Source organism: Silurus meridionalis, chromosome 13, assembly GCF_014805685.1.
Source record: "Silurus meridionalis isolate SWU-2019-XX chromosome 13, ASM1480568v1, whole genome shotgun sequence".
In the NCBI taxonomy this organism is placed as follows: domain Eukaryota; kingdom Metazoa; phylum Chordata; class Actinopteri; order Siluriformes; family Siluridae; genus Silurus; species Silurus meridionalis.
In genome coordinates this window covers 7,878,910-7,897,281 of record NC_060896.1, presented here as the reverse complement: position 1 = coordinate 7,897,281, position 18,372 = coordinate 7,878,910, and the positions used below count along the sequence as shown (strand labels likewise).

Below are 18,372 nucleotides of genomic sequence, written 5' to 3'. Positions count from 1 at the left end.
CTGATTTTGTGTGTGTGTGTGTGTGTGTGTGTGTGTGTGTGTGGCGAAAGTAAGGGAAGGGAATAGGAAGAGACAAACAGAGAGGGAGAGAGAGAGAGAGAGAGAGAGAGAGAGAGAGAGAGAGAGAATCAGACAGAAAGGGGAGTGAGAGAAAGATTCTGTTTATGATTGTGTGTGTGTGTGTGTGTGTGTGTGTGAGAGAGAGAGAGAGAGAGAGAGAGAGAGAGAGACAGACAGATAGGGAGGGCGAGAAAGAAAGAAAGAAAGAGAGACAGATAGACAAAAAGAGACACAGACAGACACATAAATACATACAGACAGAGAGAGAGAGAGAGAGACAGAGACAGAGAGAGAGAGAGAGAGACAGAGAGAGAGAGAGAGAGAGAGAGAGAGAGAGCGAGCAATAGAAACAGATTCTATAGTTTAACTCTATATTGTTATTATGGTTATATTATAGTATATTATTATTATAGTTTATTATGCTTTTGGCATTACGAATGTCCATATTTGTGGTGCCAATAAATAAACCTCTGAATCTTGAATTGAGAGAGAGAGAGAGAGAGAGAGAGAGAGAGAGAGAGAGAGAGATGCTAGCCAATAGATTGGAGGCTCTACCACTAGAATAGAGATGAGGCTCTGATAAGAGTAACACACACACGCACACACGCACACAATTCTCTCTCTCTCTCTCTCTCTCTTCCCATCCTATCCATCACTTTTCCCTCCACACTCCAGCCGTAAGACTTTTCTCAGCTCTTCAGAGGGATCACACGCGTGCCCGCCCGGCCGTTGCGCGTGACGGCAAGCCGTGACGGAGAGACAGGTTTGCGCGCGCACTCCCGGTAACCGGCGGGCCGTTTAACATGAGCGCGTAGACCTGGACCCGATCCCGATTCTAAACCGATGCAGGTTTATCCGATCAACTAGCAGGGAGGAGTTTGATCAGTTTTATCTGCGAAGAGAGAAGCGCGGCGCTGGAGGAGTGGAGCGACATGGCGCGCGGGATGAGCCCGGGATCGCCCCTCACACTGCTCCTCATTGTGCTCGCGTGCTCGGCTTTGCACGGCTCGCGCGCCTCGCAGTTCCCCACGTCGCTCATGTGAGTAACGGGACATGGTGCGGTGCGTTTACAAAAGTGCTCAAACTGTTGATTTGCATGCTGAAGTCTTGTGATGAATCCGTATACATGTTTAATATTAATCATCTACATTATCATCATCATCACCACCATCCTCCTTCACAGCACCTTTACCAACAGATCAAAGTGTTTCATTATTATAAACAGATCATATATAATCATTTTAGAAGTAGTGATATGACCCCTTTAGGTATCAAACTCTCCTGTTACCTGAGGTGGTAAATTCCTATCACAATATTAATCACACTTGCAGCTTTAACAGAACAACAAATCCTCATGCTAGTCCCCCTGCCCATGGACTAACAATACCTTTGAGCATGCTGTATGTGCATGAGCATGTGCATATGATACATTGCAATTAGATAAGGAAGATAATGTCCAATTAGGAGTGGACAAAACTAGTACATCAGATTGTGCACAGTATGCATACTGACATACATGCAAGCAATAAACATGTAAACATCATAAGGGATATATAAGAGAACAACCTATTTACAATAACTGAATTTGTAACTATTTATCATGATTATCAGGTATTACATCTTCATATCGCTTTTGTGTAGATACATATGTACAGAAAGAAAATAAAAATGCTGAATTGCTACAACAGTGTCTTAAAAAACAAAGTGCAGGCTTCCTTTATCCAGAAAAGTGCATGTGATTAACCTTTTATTAACCTTTAGTGTGGCGACACCTGAAATTATTATTATTATTTAATTTTAAATTATATAATGCAAATCTTTATACATATAGTTGATAATACCGAAGCAGCAACAAGTTTGCAGTCTGTTGTTGTTATTTTTGCCTACAGAAAAATAAACAAACGATAATATTGCAGCACTGTGAAAATCACACTCGGGTATAAGACAATCAGTTGTGGTATATTAAAACCACAATACTTGGTGATGGACCATGGTGGTAGCTTAGAGGTTAAGGCATTGGACTTTGTATCTGAAAGTTGTGAGTTTAAATCAAAGCCACATCATGCTGCCACTCCTGGGCCCCCGAGCAAGGCCCTTAATCTGCTCAGAATGAGATAAATGTAAGTTGCTCTTTGTAAATGCTGTTGCATGTTTCTACACTATGAAATATGTATCAGTGTGTATATATATATAGGCAAACAGCAAAACAATATCTGAAAATATGTTGAATATATTGATCTGATGTCCTACCTAAATTCTTTACACTGTCTATTAATTTTTTATAGCCATATCAATCTTTCCTTCCTCCAGTATAGCACAGTGAGGTTTTCTTTTTCCCCGATTGTCTATCTTTACCCAATAATAACTCAGTTTGTACCAAAATGAAGATCCTTGATTTGATTTGTGGATTGAACTTCACATGAAATTAGATTATATAGATAAAGATATGCTACAAATAACATGATTTTTTTCTTACTTATGGAAAACTGGTCAGCAGACTGAATGTCTACCTGAGTGAGAGAGAGAGAGAGAGAGAGAGAGAGAGAGAGAAGGTGCAAATGAGTTGATGAATGTGAATAATACAAGTGATAGGGTCACTGATGGCTAAGATCAATAGCAGTCTGTATTTTGTCACTGTTATGGGGTCTTTAATTAACTGGCTTAGGTTGAAACATAGGAGAGAACACAATGTATAGGAAAGGAGAGGGAAGGAAAGGAAATATAAAAGGTGCATTGTTGCATTGAATCTGCTTTTGTGAGCCCTCCAGAGACGACCGAGACTAAGGGTCATTAATAAACATGGTCTTTTATATGCCTTTGGCTTGCTGTAGCTCAGCGTGTTTCCCAGGTCACAACTGAATGATGTTAGTCTTGCTTGTTGCAGGTAGTGATGTTAGTTCTGACTTCTGCTCTGTAATGATCTATTATTGAGGTGAGATGAGAGAGGAAGTCCTCAGGGATCCCCAGGCTGGAGCAGGTAATTATTCCCCTGATAAACTGCCAGGGAATTCAGTCCCACCATCTTCCAGCCCAGCTGGTTAAGTACAAAACAAACGCACACACACACACACACACACACACACACACACACACACACACACACACACACACACACGCACAAAAACAGGCACAGATGTTTGTGTCCAGGCTGACCGAAGGGGAGTATGTGTGAATGTAAGAGCTAAAGATATCTGCCTGAGAAAGCAATTTATATAGTATGAGTTTGACATGTTTCACTATATATAATAAATATTTAATCAATATCAGATAGCTTTATTACTCAGTCCCACTTCCACTATTGCAATTACATTATTGGAAGAAGGGGTGATTGCTATGGCTATATAATATATTGATATTGTGATAATTAATTTCATGATGCATGCCTGGAAATGCTGCAGATACTGTCAGCATTTTTACATTATATATATATATATATATATATATATATATATATATATATATATATATATATATATATATATATATAATTCAGCCACAAGTGTATTAGTAAAGTGGGGTATTAATGTAGGGTGAGGAGGCCTTGTGTGCAGTCAGCATTCCAATTTATCGAAAGGTGTTTAGTTAAATAGTATAGGACTTAGAGCTGTATAGCAGGCCACTCAAGATCTTCCATTCTGACCCATGTAAACCATATCTTCATGTAACAGTGCACAGGAAAATTGTCATGCTGGAACAGGTTTGGCTCTCCTGGTTCAAGTAAAGGAAATATTTCATTCTACCACATCCAATATAATTGTGTATCTCCAACTTTGTGGTAACAGTTTGGGGAATAATTACATATGGTTGGAAAGGTTAGGTGTCTAAATAAATTAATCTATGTACTGTATATGGAATTGTATTTTTTAATGCAAAAAATTGTTATCATGTCTTATTTATAAGGTCATTTTAAACATACAAACCTTTTTTTTTTGTATTCTGACAGCCAAAGCAAAGTAAGGAAATCTAAAATAAAATTATTCCCACGTTATTTTATTAAAAATATTTATTTTTAGAAACAGTTGTCGAAGTGTATTATTGGAAGCAAAACTCAGTTTTGTCAAAACATGATTAATCATTTATCCAGAATTCAGCAGCAGCAATAACAGATGGGTTTTTCCCATACCACTATGCATAAGCTTGAAACAGAGTAGCGAGCTTATCTGATTGATGGATTTAGTTGATATCTTTAGACAGACGTAGGTGGGTTCTGTCATTCTTCTTCCCTGGAGACATTAGACGTTTGTGTGTGTGTATGTGTGTGTGTGTGTGTGTCTACTATTTGCTAAAGCCTGAGGTGTCTTCTTTCATTTATACTAATGTAAAGTGATTTTTAAGTTACATTTGTTCACAGATTTATTGGGAAACTCCCTGGAATATATACACATGAACTTGTTTACAGGGGGAATTCAAACTGTCCTAATAAAATTCAAAAATATTCTTTTGTTGCATTAGCAGCAGTGTTTTCCTGATTGCAGGGTTATTCTTAAAACCCACCTAGAGTAACTTGCCTTCTCTTATCCTTATCTGAGCTGTAATCCTCAGGTAGTTAAGGGATTAAATAGTTTATTATAGTGGAGCTCAGAGAAGGACACAATGCTGAACGGACCTTGTCGTTTGTGTGTGAGTGAAACCTTATGTCCACTGGATTAGATGCATTACAGTCAATGTGTTTGTACATAAAAAAAAGCCTTTCCTCACAATGCCTGCAGCTTTTTTTTGTGATGAAGCACTATATTACAAGATGGGTTCAAGATAAAACACAAACAGCAATAAAGGTTTGAGTGTTTTGGCTGTGGGGTTGACAGTAAGTGTGTCTGTGAAGGAGAATTGTAAAAGAATGTCTATTCTGTTTTCATTTTCTTCATGTAGGAACAAAAGGATTTTAGTCAGAACAACAGGAAACGCTCCTCCTTGCTAATAAAGAGGACTGAGAAGGGAAGTGGATCGTTGATGGCTCCAAAAATAGTCTAGAAAAAAAACAAAACAAGGCACTGTATTCCAGCGAGTAATTGATACTAATCGGATCAAGATGGTGTAGAAGGAGATGAAACTATCCAGCAAACAAGTCTATGAAAATACCATGAGCCTCCAAGAAATATGTAGCACTTGCAATGCTACAATATACAGTAATGTTAGCAATATAACAAGAACCTTTTTTTTTGCTTAACAAATATCCATGGAACATAATCAGGAGTATTTTGTCATGTGCTACAGATGCTTGGTGCTAAGTATAACTCTCCCACATTACAGCCTGGCAAGAACTCATCACAACAGCGTTCTCCAACTTTGTTTGTTATGCCCGTGTGGTGTTTTGGAGCTTCATGAGGACCTGAGCTAAGCAGATGATGGGGCAGATGAGTGCACTCCACCTGAGACACATTCACACATTTCCTTTTGAACTTTACCATTTGTCACACTCCTGTTTGTTATTCCGTGAGGCACTGAAGGCGCCCCATTATCTTGCGGTGAAAGGCTTCGGTTTTTAATGAAAGATTTTACTCCTAGATTTGAAAGAATGCCACACAACTTATTAGTTTTTTATTAGAATTTTGGCCTGGGTGTTATTGATTATTTCACTGACATAAAGGTACTATAATGCAAATTTGTCCTTTGAAAAAAGAAATCTATACATTTATGACTGTGTTTTCTGAGGATCATGAATGAAGGCTTTGTCTAAGAAAATCTAAATGCTTTCATTAAACTTAATCTGTTTTCAGTTGTGGTGCCGTGGTGTGTTTCAGGGTTCTAAGTTTGATTCGGTTGATTCGCAATGTGGAATTAGTTTATACTTGTTTAATGTGGGATTCCTCTGAGTTCTCTGGTTTCCACCACCTTCCAAAACAGTGCCGGTAGTTCGATTAGTGACACAGAACTGACCCAGATGCACTTTCTATAAAGCCTGGGTTTATAATCACTGTAACTGTATGTACTTTTTTGTTAGATAGTAATGATTCCATGCAGGCATTGCACTGTAAAAGTAATCTGATGTTCTAAAAGCTCTAATATTGTGCTAAAATAATTCCTGTTATGTATTGGACAACTGTTATAAGTGATTTGATTTTAATATTATGATCATTTAAAATGTAATCATTGACATAGACACACATTTTGAGGGGAATTAATTTATTCTTTCTATTTGTTTTTAAATATGCAATAATTGAACATCTTTACTTTACCCAAAGCACCCAGTGGTGACAAAATTCTTATAATTTTTCATAATTGTTAATATATATTACTACTGCTGCTTATTAATTCACTGTGAAATATTAGCTATAAAAGTGGCATAGTGTAGTACATTAGTTGGCAATGTGACAATTTTAACATTGTTTCAACATTCAACATGATTACAGCTTATCAAGGATTTCATTATTAATTTTTTAAGGAATAAAACATTACTGCTGTGCATTTGTAGGAAAATAATCCAGATATTGGTGGTGTTAGCCAGCAGCCTGAGCTGGAGATGAAGTGGTTTATTCCTCTTTTTTCACAGGCATTTTCTTTAGACAGTCAGAGAAAAATGGACAAACAAATCTCAGGATCAGGCCCTAGGGCACTACCTCTTTCACCAAAACATGCAGACAACTTAATGTTTTAGAAGATCCAAGAGAAGAGTTAGTAGTTGCTGCTTATGTTATTACAGTTATACACAGTCAGTCATCACTAATGTTTTTTTTCTCTTTCTTGAAATTATGACAAACAAAAAGCAAATTATAGTAAAAAGAAGCTCTAGAGACAAGGACAGGCTTTCACCCAGCCCATTGTTCCCAGTAGACTGTAAAGTATATATATTCACTATATGGGCAAAAGTATTGGGACACCTGACCTGGTTCTTTCCCAAATTGTTATCAGCTAAGCTAAAGGAACTCAATTGCATAGGATGTCCTTGGATGCAGTAGCATGAAATTATCCTTTCACTTGAACTAGGAGACCTAAACCTGTTTCAGCATGACAATACCCCCGTGCACAAAGCAACCTAGATGAAGATATGCTTTGCACCTGTTGGAGTGGAAGATCTCCTGTTATAGAGCTCTGAGCGAAACCTTATCAAACACCTTTGTGATTAATGTGAATGCTGCCTGCACCCCAGGCCTCCTTACCGCACCTACATCAGTACCTGACTTTACTTACCCTTGCACACTCCAAAATCTAGTGGAACATCTACCCAGAACAGTCCAGGGACTTATATGAGCAAATTGGTATTAAATGTAAAATGTGATCCCCAAAAAAGCACATACCATACTTATGACTAGGTGTCCGCAAACTTTTGGCAATATTGATTATGTGTGTATATATGTATGTATATATATAAAAATCACAACATAATGACACATTGTGCATTTTATATTTTACGTTTTCATATTTTATTGCCTTGCTAGATACTGTGTGTTTAAGGTCAAGTACACCTTCATTGAGTCTGTATTTGCATAAGTAAATTAAACTTTTATTATAGAGAAGTCATATGTGGTCTATACAGCTTTCCTCATAATAAAAAAAATTCACATAATTTTAGTGTATTTGCAATATACTGAGAACAATAGAAAGGGGTGGGGGGGGAGAGAAAAACAACAGGATGATGGCAGCCAAAACCAATAAATGTGCTCAGTTGAAATTAAATGGATTCAGTAATCTATGCTGGCATCCAGAATTTAATTTAGAGACATTGCCATATTGATATTTTGAGCACAATTCATGTGCGTGTTTCCTATTCTGCTGTGCAGACGGAGGTCTTGACCTCCGCAGACAGTGCCAGAGCCAATCAGATGTGTTTGAATGGGTCTGCTGAACTTTTGCCTCTCTGGCACTTTGAAGTAAAGAACAGCCTTTCAGGCCATCAGTACCAATGCATCAAGCAAAAAGCATGGGGTGTGTGTGTGTGTGTGTGTGTGTGTGTGTGTGATATAGAGTGCAATATAAAGACTAGCAATCAAGCAATAAAAGTCTGAGACTCACATTCTGATCTGAGTTCAGCATTTTCCATTCAAAATGGAGATCCCTGGGAATAGGCTATTTTTACTTATCTTTCTAAGGGTGTGCATATTTCTGTGTTCTGGGAAAACTGACCAAATGTTTCTTTGGCTGAATTCTGGCAAAGAGCCAATAGATGACAAAAAAATATAGAATGCATAAATAAAAAGGTTATTTTTTTATGTCAAATGCTCAGTTTTGGAACAACAATATTGAACAATATGGAACAAGAGAAAGCCTTTCATCAAAACACACAGACAGGACGAGGAGATTTTACAAAAAATTATAACTTAAATTCAAAAGGGACTGCAAAGATTCATAACAAAGACATGAGTATCTGTCAATTGGACTACGTTAAGCCATACACTCCACACAGCTGGATTGTTTGGAGTAGTTGCCAGAAAAAGCCACTGCTTAAAGAAAAAAGAGAAAAGCATCAAAGTTCACCAAATAGCATGTCACTCCCCAAACACAAAGAAAAAGTTTCTCTGTTCAAGTTGACAATAAAGAAACTTTTTGTGGCACTAAACACAAAACTTCCCATCACCATGAGAACTCCATTCCCACAGTGAAGCATGGTGGTGGAAGCCGCATGTTGTTGGATGCTTTTATTGGCAGACTCTGCAAAACTGGCCAAGACTGAAGTAAGTACAGTAATGCCCGGTTTATCGTGGTGGTTACATTCCAAAACCGCCCGCGATAAAAGAAAAACTGCGATAAACGCACGCCACCCCAAAAATGCTATTTTATGTATACAGCACTGTACTGTATTAACATTTGACTTCATTTTATAATTAATAATTATATTTTTAGTAATAAATTTCATTATTTCAACATAAAACAAATTAGTTATGTGGCAAATGCAAACCGGTGGTAAAAACCGGGGGCGCGAGATTCAAACCGGGATAAAGCGGGGAATTACTGTATTTCAGTCTGCCAGATATTTGTGACTGGCACAGAGGTTCAACTTTTAAAAGGATAATGACACTTAGCATACACTGCAAAAGCTGCACTGGAATAGTGAAAAAAAAATAAACATCTATGCTATTTGGCAGATGCCCTTATCCAGCGCGACATATAATTATCAATTAAATTTTAATTACAGTTATAGAACCGAGCAGGTGAGGGTTAGAGGCCTTGCTTAAGGGCCCAGCAGTGGCAGTTTGGTAGTGTTTTGATTTGGATTCAGACTTTTCCAATCTAAAGTCAAATGCCTCAACCACTGAGCTACCACTTCCCAATTTAAAAGTTTTGAAAGCCCAGGCTGTACACCAGTTTGACCCATTCAAATTGAAGGAGCTGGAGCAGTTTTGTGAAGAATGGGCAAAAAAATCTAAATGACTAGATCTGCTAAGCTGATAGACACACCCCAAGGGACTGCCAGCTGTAATTGCAGCAAAAGGAGACTCTACAAAGTATTGACTTCTTTAGAGAGGTGGTGCATTTTTGTGTAAATCAGATGGTACAAACCTCTGAAGAAATCCATTTTAATTCCAGTTTGTAATGCAACAAAACAGAAAAGGGGGAGTTGAATACTTTCATGAGCCACCGTAGACATCACCAGAGGTTGCATTATGCAGATGTGCCCTTTTGTTTTTAGAGTCGTTATTTTGTTCTGAGTATTTACTGTGAACCTCCTTTGAGATTTTTTGCTAAATGAAATTGGTGTATTTCTAAATGTTTCATTCATTTTAATAATTACGCAAACACATGTTTGGATCCCAGCACAACATCATGACAGCTGATTCAGTTGGGAAATCATATGGCCCTGTTCTTATTTGAGTGATGCCTGTGTGTTCCCTCTCTGGTTATGTATGGTGTGTTTTGTGCATTTTGTACATTGAGATTATGTCTCTTTTTTGCAGCATAAAAGAGTGGGTGGATCAGATGCAGCAGGAGCTGGTGACCCTTGCTGACACGGCTAGCGCAGGAAAAAGCCTAGTGGAGGTTAGGAATTGTTCTTTACCTGCTACTATTACTACTATTACAACTGCTTCTACACATAAACACACGTGCATGCTGTTCAAACATTCACTTGGCATAACAAATTAGATTGAGCCTCTTCAAAAAGTTAATTTTCTCTATACATCCTGATACACACAATGTGTTATATGTATGTAGGTCACTCTTGCAGTTGTCAAAAATTCCTGCACTTCCCCTAGTGCATTGTAGCATTAAGAACATTCGAAGAATGCTTGGGTCCTGCTCCTTCTCAAGTGATCTTAGTGCTACCACATAATCCATCCCACTTGCAAAGATAAAAGATAAAATCTCCCAGTCTGAGGGAACATCATGAAACGATTGAATGTCAGTGGGCTTCCACAGGGCACCATTCAAGTGTTTTGAAAGTGTGTAATTTTGCGATTAAAATGTGTTCTTGTGTTTCTATTGTCATTGCAGATCTTTATGAAAAATCAGAAATACTACACTGTGGAAACAAACTATGCAGGAAGGCTGGTGGATAATGCAGCACGGAATATAGAGGACTTTTTAAAGAAGCGAGCGAAAGCCCTTGAGGTACAGTACACACCCTTGCTGGCTGGGAAAAGCCCATGCTGCAGAGATTCTAAATGTGCGACAATATGTAAATGTGCAACGGCACTAAATCACACACTAAACAGAGGAAAATAATTGTGTGATTATGTTCGGTTGCATACCCATTTTCGGAAGAGAGGAACATAATTTATACAGGTTTTTTTTGCTTTTTCTTGAATGCTTTATAAGGACAGTGCAATGCAGGCTTTTCTCACAATCCAGTTATTGCTGGGAGCACAGGTGTGTGTGTGTGTGTGTGTGTGTGTGTGTGTGTGTGTGTGTGTGTGTGTGAGAGAGAGAGAGAGAGAGATAGAGATAGAGAGACAGATGGCATTGCCTTTGCAAAATCGAAAGATGAATTGTTTTCTGTCTTTGAGCCTGTGGATATCTGTGCCCAGTACAGATGTGCTTGGGGCTCCCCTGATGTCAGCCTACTGACCTGGAATGTTGGCACAGAAAGTGTGTACGTGTGTGTATGCATTCATTAGAACTGTTTGGCATAGAACTGGGAGTTGGCATGCATTGGTGGGTCTTTAAAAGAAGTCAAAGCAGGGTCGAGAGTTGAATGTGAGTATACACTATTATTTATCAGCTCCTGATATGATAAAAGGCAGGTAAGGATCATTTGACTGTACGACACTAATCTAAGGTATTTCAAGTTTTCTTTGGCACGAGGGAAGCAACCAATTATGAGAACATTACTCTGAGTGAACAGTTTTAAATGGTTGAGAATCAGGCAATGCATCTGATCTCTTTGAACAAAAGGGAGGGGTTTGTAATTTAATGCAAGTAAACAATCATTACATTCAATTCAATTTATTTAAGGAAAAAACCTTAAGAGGAACCAGACTTAATAGGGAACCCATCCTAATCTGGGTTGCATTGAATGTCCATTTATTACAGATAAATGATGTTGAGGTGTGCAGTGATGGTGATCAGTAGCAAACTGTAGTCCTGAGTCAATGTAGCAGACGGTTGACATTAACTACAGATCAAATCTGAAATTATATAAATTTCATGGGACAAATGAAGTTGGTGCTGGAACATGATGCATTTACAAGGTTTCTTTATTCATTCTGAGTAAATACTGTTTCCTCCTTCCTGGCAGCTTCATCTTCAGCATTCTCCTACTGATATACCTCATGTCCCTCCTCTCCACACGTCCAAACCATCTCAATCTCGCCTCCCTCACCTTGTCTTCAAAACGTCCTACAAGCCCTGTCCCTCTAATAAACTTATTTCTAATCTTGTCCATCGTCGTCACTCCCAACGAAAACCTCAACATCTTCAACTCTGCTACCTCCAGCTCCACCTCCTGTCTTTTACTCAATGCCACTGTCTCTAAACCATACATCATCACAGGTCTCACCACAGTCCTATAAACTTTCCCTTTTACTCTCGCAGATTTCCTTCTATCACAAATCATTCCTGCTATCACTCTTCCACACCCGCCCCACCCTGCCTGCACTCTTTTCCTCACTTGTCTAACATACTCTCCATTACTTTGCACTGTTGACCCCCGGTACCTGAACTCCTCCACCTTCTCCACCTCTTCTCCCTGCAACCGCACCACTCCACTGCCCTCCCTCTCATTCACACACATGTACTCTGTTTACTCCTACTGACTTTCATTTCCCTTCTCTCCAGCACATACCTCCACCTCTCCAGGCTCTTCTCAACCTGCTTTTATTTCATCGTGAATGTTGCATAAATCCTAAAATATTGTCATTATGATTGATGTGGTCATCCATTTATCTACAGAAGAACTGTAACCAGATAAACTACAGTGTATACTAGTTGCTGTGGCAGATTAGTAGTCTATGGCATTAATCGACCCGGGGTAAACACAAGTCTATCAGATGGAAAGACACAAAGTGGAAATTGAGCATAGCTAATTCACTCATTATTCTCTGTAGGTGGGTGGAAACCAGACAAACAAAAGAAAATCTTGTGAGGAAAGATTTGAAACTCTGAATAGACAGTCACTCTAAACCAGGAACCCTGGAGCTGTGAAGCGACAAACCTCCACACTTCACCAGTGGGCTGCTTTTGCAATATCAATTGCCTCTAAAGCATTTCACACACAAAATACTGTACAAATTTTCAGGTTAAATCCCTGATTAACAATCATCATGTTTCACGCCTGAGATTTCATGCCTTTGCTTGTATAAGACCTGCAAATAATGCGTTTTACCTCTCAGGTGGTTGTAACAGCATTCTGTGCACTTCATTTCACACGGATTACAACTGTGCTACATGTCTCGATGGGACTGCCTTCACCTTTGCTAACTGCCTCAATAATTCAAGGTCTGGTTCTTGTATTTGCCTTTGAAACGTCTAGCTGTTTATCACTTTGTTATGTATTCCCTTGCTTGCTTTTCTATTTATACCACAGCACTGTAGAATTCTGTAATCTGATTGTTTTAGAGGCATTTGCTAAATTGCTATAATAACAGCTTGGCTAGTGCTGGTTTTAAATTTAAAATATACATTTATATTATTATTTACACTAACAGCTCTTTTGCAGGGAATGGTATAGAATCACACCATATAATCTACGACTAATAATAAACAATGTTTTACAAATGTTTAGTAGTCCAGGAAGAGTTTTGATTGATATAATGTATACTGTTTTAATGGTCAGTAGGATTTTCACCACAGGAACGTCATCTTTTTTTTTATCCTATTAGCTTCATGAGAGAAATAAAAATAAAGTATAAAGGCTAGTAAAGGAATGACTTTTTTTTACAGCTGCTATAACATAAAGCATAACTATAATAACTTGTCTTTCACTTTAAAATGTAATTAAATATGGTTTGCTATTACAAATTGTTAGCTATTACAAAAGTGCTGCTTCACGGACAAGTATCTCACGCAGTGAGAATTAATAGCATTAGTAAAGAAACAAACACTCTTCTTCTTCTCCTTCTTCTTTTGGCTGCTCCCATTAAAAGTTGCCACAGCAGATCATCCGTCTCCATACTATTTTGTCCTCTTCAACTGCCTCTTTCAAACCAACTACCTGCATGTCTTCCCCTTACCACATCCATAAACCTCCTCTTTGACCTTTCCCTTTTCCTCCTTCCTGGCGGCTTCATCCTCAGCATTCTCCTATCGATAGTAAAGCAAGACACACAATGAACACAATTCTCCTTTCACTGCATCCCCAGCTGCACTGTCGACATACATATTCTCTAGCAAAAGCATCAATAATAACCTCATCAAATAGAAATGCATTATGGTTTTCCTGGCTATTTGAAATGAAGGCAAATTATTTTTGGGCACATTCTACAGGAAAAAAAGCAAAAGTATAAATGATTCATGAAAATTCTTAACAACTTTTTAAACTGTTTTGGTAGACTTTTCTTCATGATGTCCAGCTTTTCCTGAAAATTCCGTCTTGTAAATGTCTTAGTAAGTGTATCTGCGACCAAATCAATTTACTTTTTTCTGTCTGCTATTGTGGAATGAAAAACACAGCTATTAAATCCACAGGAATATATCTGAGCTTGTGCCTTTTGCAGCATTTGCATTGTGATAACTGTGACTAATACACACTTTGACCATCCATTCATGTCAGACAAGTTCAGCCTGCTAGATGGCCTTCGAGTGACCGAGTCACAGTCTGATTGGTTAAAGCAACAGCTTTAGAGAACATAGAGTTCACACTGCTGGCCTTACTGCAACACGTGAAGTGACGGCTGAAATCTGATTGGATAGAAACAGATTTCAGCCACTCTGCTACGCTCCTAGATGTAGACCCAAGAGAAACGCTATGAAATGAAATGAATGGGCTATCGGGAATAATTACATACACATTCTATATTGAAATATTTGATAGTGTTTATATAGATTATTGAAAATAGCCCTGACAATCCACCACTGGTGCTTTGTGACACTTTGCTTCGTTGCCTTCCTTGCTCTCATCTCTTGCCATCATTCCTCAGTTATCTCTATCTTTTGTTTTTTCCTCTTGTACCAGCACTGACCCTTAGTTCAAGCTGCCTCTGCAAGTGACATCCTCACATTTTGTGCCTGTTGTCTGTTTCTCTTATGATGACACTCAACAGCTGCTGCAGTCTGGGTTCTCTTGGGCTCACTACCTGCTGCCATGCTTTCTCTCTCTCTCTCTCTCTCTCTCTCTCTCTCTCTCTCTCTCTCTCTGTCTCCTGGTTTTCTTCTAAACGCCAGAGCTGTTTATATATTTCGCAGGCTTTTAACTTTCTTGCTAGCTATTTTTGGCTTCTCATTTGTGCAGAGGATGACGTGGTAAAAGCTGCATCATTTCTTCAACTTCTCCTTCCCTTTAAAGGAACATATCTGTATATTATAGCAGTGCTGGGGATGATCATCCTGTTCTGTTGGGTTGTAGTGGCTTATTATTTTGATACAATTATCTTCAGGTCTGCTTTATTGACTGAGCTCTGTAATTACAAATACACATTAAATAAAAAATAATGTCCTCAGATTAGAGAAACATGTTGCTAGTTTTTTTTTTGGGAACACTTATGGGGAAGCAGCTTGGTAGCTGATTTGCCAAAGTAGTGCATTGTGTAGTATTGTATATTATATAGTGTGTAATAGTTTAGCATAATGTACTGTACTTTATAGTGACACAGTATCTATATGAAAGTTAAGCATAACCATAACTCTAGTATATATTTATTTTTTCATTCATTTGCTGAAGTGAATAGTTATACTATTTTCTTCATATCCGTGCTACTGAAATTGAATGCTTATACATAGATTTGTAACTATCTTTTAATAAAATATATTTTATATTTATGTTCACATAAATATACTTTCCTCATAGACCATTTTCATTTTTGAAAATAGTCTCGCACAGGCTGGCTGGTGTGTGTGAGTGTGTGTGTGTGTGTGTGTGTGTGTGTGTGTGTGTGTGTGTGTGTGTGTGTGTTTCAAATCTGTTTGGAAGGAAGGAAGGAACAAATTTTGATTCCTGTATGTACATTTTGAAAGTGGTTAATAAAAAGCAAAATGCACAATAAATAATACATTGTCATATCTAGAGACATTTTCCCCCGAACTTTATTGCGACCTGGTAGAAACTATTCCATGGCCTGATTCTGGGTCCTAAGCCAGTGGTTGGAGACTGTACCTCTGCTGTAACTTTTGAATGAGCTCCCAAATATTTTTATTGACATTTCAGTTTGCAATCTAGTGAAGTTGACCCTTGTAGAATTTATGAGAATGTATCTGCTTCACTGACCTTTTCATTCTATACAATATGTTTTATCTTTATAGTTCTCTAGCTATGCATTTGAAGATGTCTAAGCCACCAGACTGTACTTTGAAACTTGAGGATGTGCCCATCTGGCTCTTCCTCAGAAAAATGCTTCAGGATGCTAGAGTAAGCAAAAACTCATATGAAATGAGATGTCTCCTGTGCCTCTCTGGATGACATGAACTCTCGCTGATTTTATCTACATTTATTTCCCAGCAGACTTATTTGTACATACTGATGATATTGTTAGTCCGTGACCTAATCTATCAGTGTCAGGATGCATTTATTGATAGAGACTTTAAAGTATTTGTGCTGCACTGGATAAAAGCATCTGCCAAAAGGCATAAATATAAATGTAAAAGAAAAGTTATTGAAATCAAAAAGCATGCTGATGATAACTGCTAACCATAACTGGCTATATTTAACCTAGTTATTTAGATTGCTAATGCTGGTATAGACTACTGTTGATACAAATATTTAGTATAGATTGCCATAAATTGGCTAGACATCATGTTAAATTCTAGCTTAACGGTAATGAAAATTTAATTTCTGATTGATTAATTAGTAAACTATTTATTGTTAAGCATAAATATGTAACCGGGTGGTAAATATTTTTGGTATATACGGGTGGAATCTATTTCCTGTACCTGTTTTGTTCTGCATTATGACAAAATATATGCTGTTTAGGTGGGTGTGTTTAGTTTGCTATATAGCCAAAAAACTTTGTTGGGTACAAGTGAGGAGACTATGTACATGCCATTTTGTTCCCACGCTCTTCCTACAGCATCGAGATATGTGGAAAAAGAAGCATGCTCTTGGGCTTTTTTTGTGAACAAAGTGTCCTCAGCAAGTGTGTACAGAGGTGCTGAGGGTTTCAACTCTTGCGGAGTGAGTATAACTTGTCGTAATGTTGAGGGTATAGTTGAAGGAATTGTTAATGATTTTGTTAGATATGTTAGAAGTATTGTTTGAGTTGCAGTGTAGATTAATGAAAAAAGATTTTTTATGATTTTACAAGATTTTATGATGCAGTTTAATGGACGTATATTTTCTTAATAATTTTTCCACCTTATTTTGACTAAAAGCATTCCATTGACAATAATCTCATTATTTAGCAATTTTATTGAGAGAGAGAGAGAGAGAGAGAGAGAGAGAGAGAGAGATCCTCTTTGTCAGTCTTTGTGGTTTGATTCCTTTGATATGGCTGATGAGAGTGATGCTCTGATTCAGTGCTGCTTGCTTTTTATATAGGGTATGAAAGGGTCTCGTTTCATTTTGTGCGATGTTCCAGGAATCCTTTGGTGTGTGTGTGTGTGTGCGTGTGTCCTCTACTCTATGGCATTGCCCTCTCTTTGATAGGGTTCACTGTCTCAAATCATATCCGTGGCTCTGGATTCCTGAGTCAGTCTGTATTCAGAGCAGCAAATAAATGCTGCAAATGTATTGTATGTAAACAGCTCTTCTCCCATTCCTGCAACTCTTCTATCAGTCTGAGTCACACCCCTACCTATGGCTTGCTCATAATCATGGGTTGGTAAATATTCATCCAGACCTTTTGTTCGTTTGCACTTTCCAGTTTTTCTCATGCCAAGTTGCAATTTTATTTGTGTATATTGGTTTTATTTCTGTCAAGAGATTAAAGGGGATTGTTACGACAGTAAGTGATAACTTGTTTCAAAAATGTTCCACAGCATTAAACGCTAAACAAAAAAGATTAATTTAGGGTAAAATAGCTGTGGTATAAGACTTATAAAACACAGTGTATCTGGTCATTATGCAATAATCATAGGTAATAACAGAAACCTGAATACAGTAAAGTAGTTATTATGGACTATTCCATTTCAGCAGGCCATCAGAGATCTTTAGCTAAGGGCAAAACCTTGCAGCAGATTAACAACAAGGGTTATTTCTGTTTTCAATACTCTATTTTGTATAAAGCCAGCTGGACAGCTCGTGATTATTTTATAATGTTTTTCCCTAAGCATATGTCATTTTGACACTGTTGTTTGTGTTTCATCCAACAGAATAGGATTCCATGTAAGCGCCCACATGCAGCTAACAAAGACATTTGGGTTGGATTCAAGTGTGTGCTCTTTAATTTTACCCATGGAAGAACTTTTTTATAGGTCACTGCTGTGTGAGTGTGTGCATTAAATTAGTGTTACATGGATTTTACACTGGCGTTTCATTTATTGGCAGATTTATTTTTTGGAATCGCTGCTTGGTGAATTAAAAGCATTTAAAGTACATTTTGTACATTCCAGTTTCTCAACAAGCTATGTTGTCATTATTTAATTAAAAAAAATTGCAGTAGTGGGAAAACTGTAGTTTTATCCTCAGTCTTTTTTCTATGTGTTTTTATTTTCTACAATTTAAAAAGCCGTATATAAAATTAATGAGTATTGACATATAAATAGCATTTATTGTGCAAATCTTTCAAACTTCCCGCATGAGTTGTTGTTGTTTTTGTGATACCTGACTACAAAACTTGTATCTGTTCCTGAACACCACATTCCACATTTAGTCCACATTTGATAGTCTCCACTCTTCTGAGAAGATTTCCCACA

General features: G+C 37.8%; 1 protein-coding gene across 8 annotated transcripts in view; it reads left to right on the top strand.

Moving 5' to 3' along the window:
* Nucleotides 1–385: 385 nt before the first annotated feature.
* The window catches only part of LOC124395491 (voltage-dependent calcium channel subunit alpha-2/delta-1), a 111,654-nt gene continuing 93,667 nt past the window's right edge, over nt 386–18,372 (top strand). For 4 of the 8 annotated variants that reach the window (XM_046864016.1, XM_046864011.1, XM_046864010.1 and 1 more), the window contains exons 1-3: nt 388–1,099; nt 9,891–9,972; nt 10,426–10,542. In XM_046864016.1, the coding sequence (XP_046719972.1) occupies nt 993–1,099; nt 9,891–9,972; nt 10,426–10,542 (306 nt within the window). In that variant the 5' untranslated portion in view covers nt 388–992. Of the gene's footprint in view, nt 1,100–9,890; nt 9,973–10,425; nt 10,543–18,372 lie in introns of all 8 variants that reach the window. The other 4 variants (XM_046864015.1, XM_046864012.1, XM_046864014.1 and 1 more) reach the window with 2 other exon arrangements.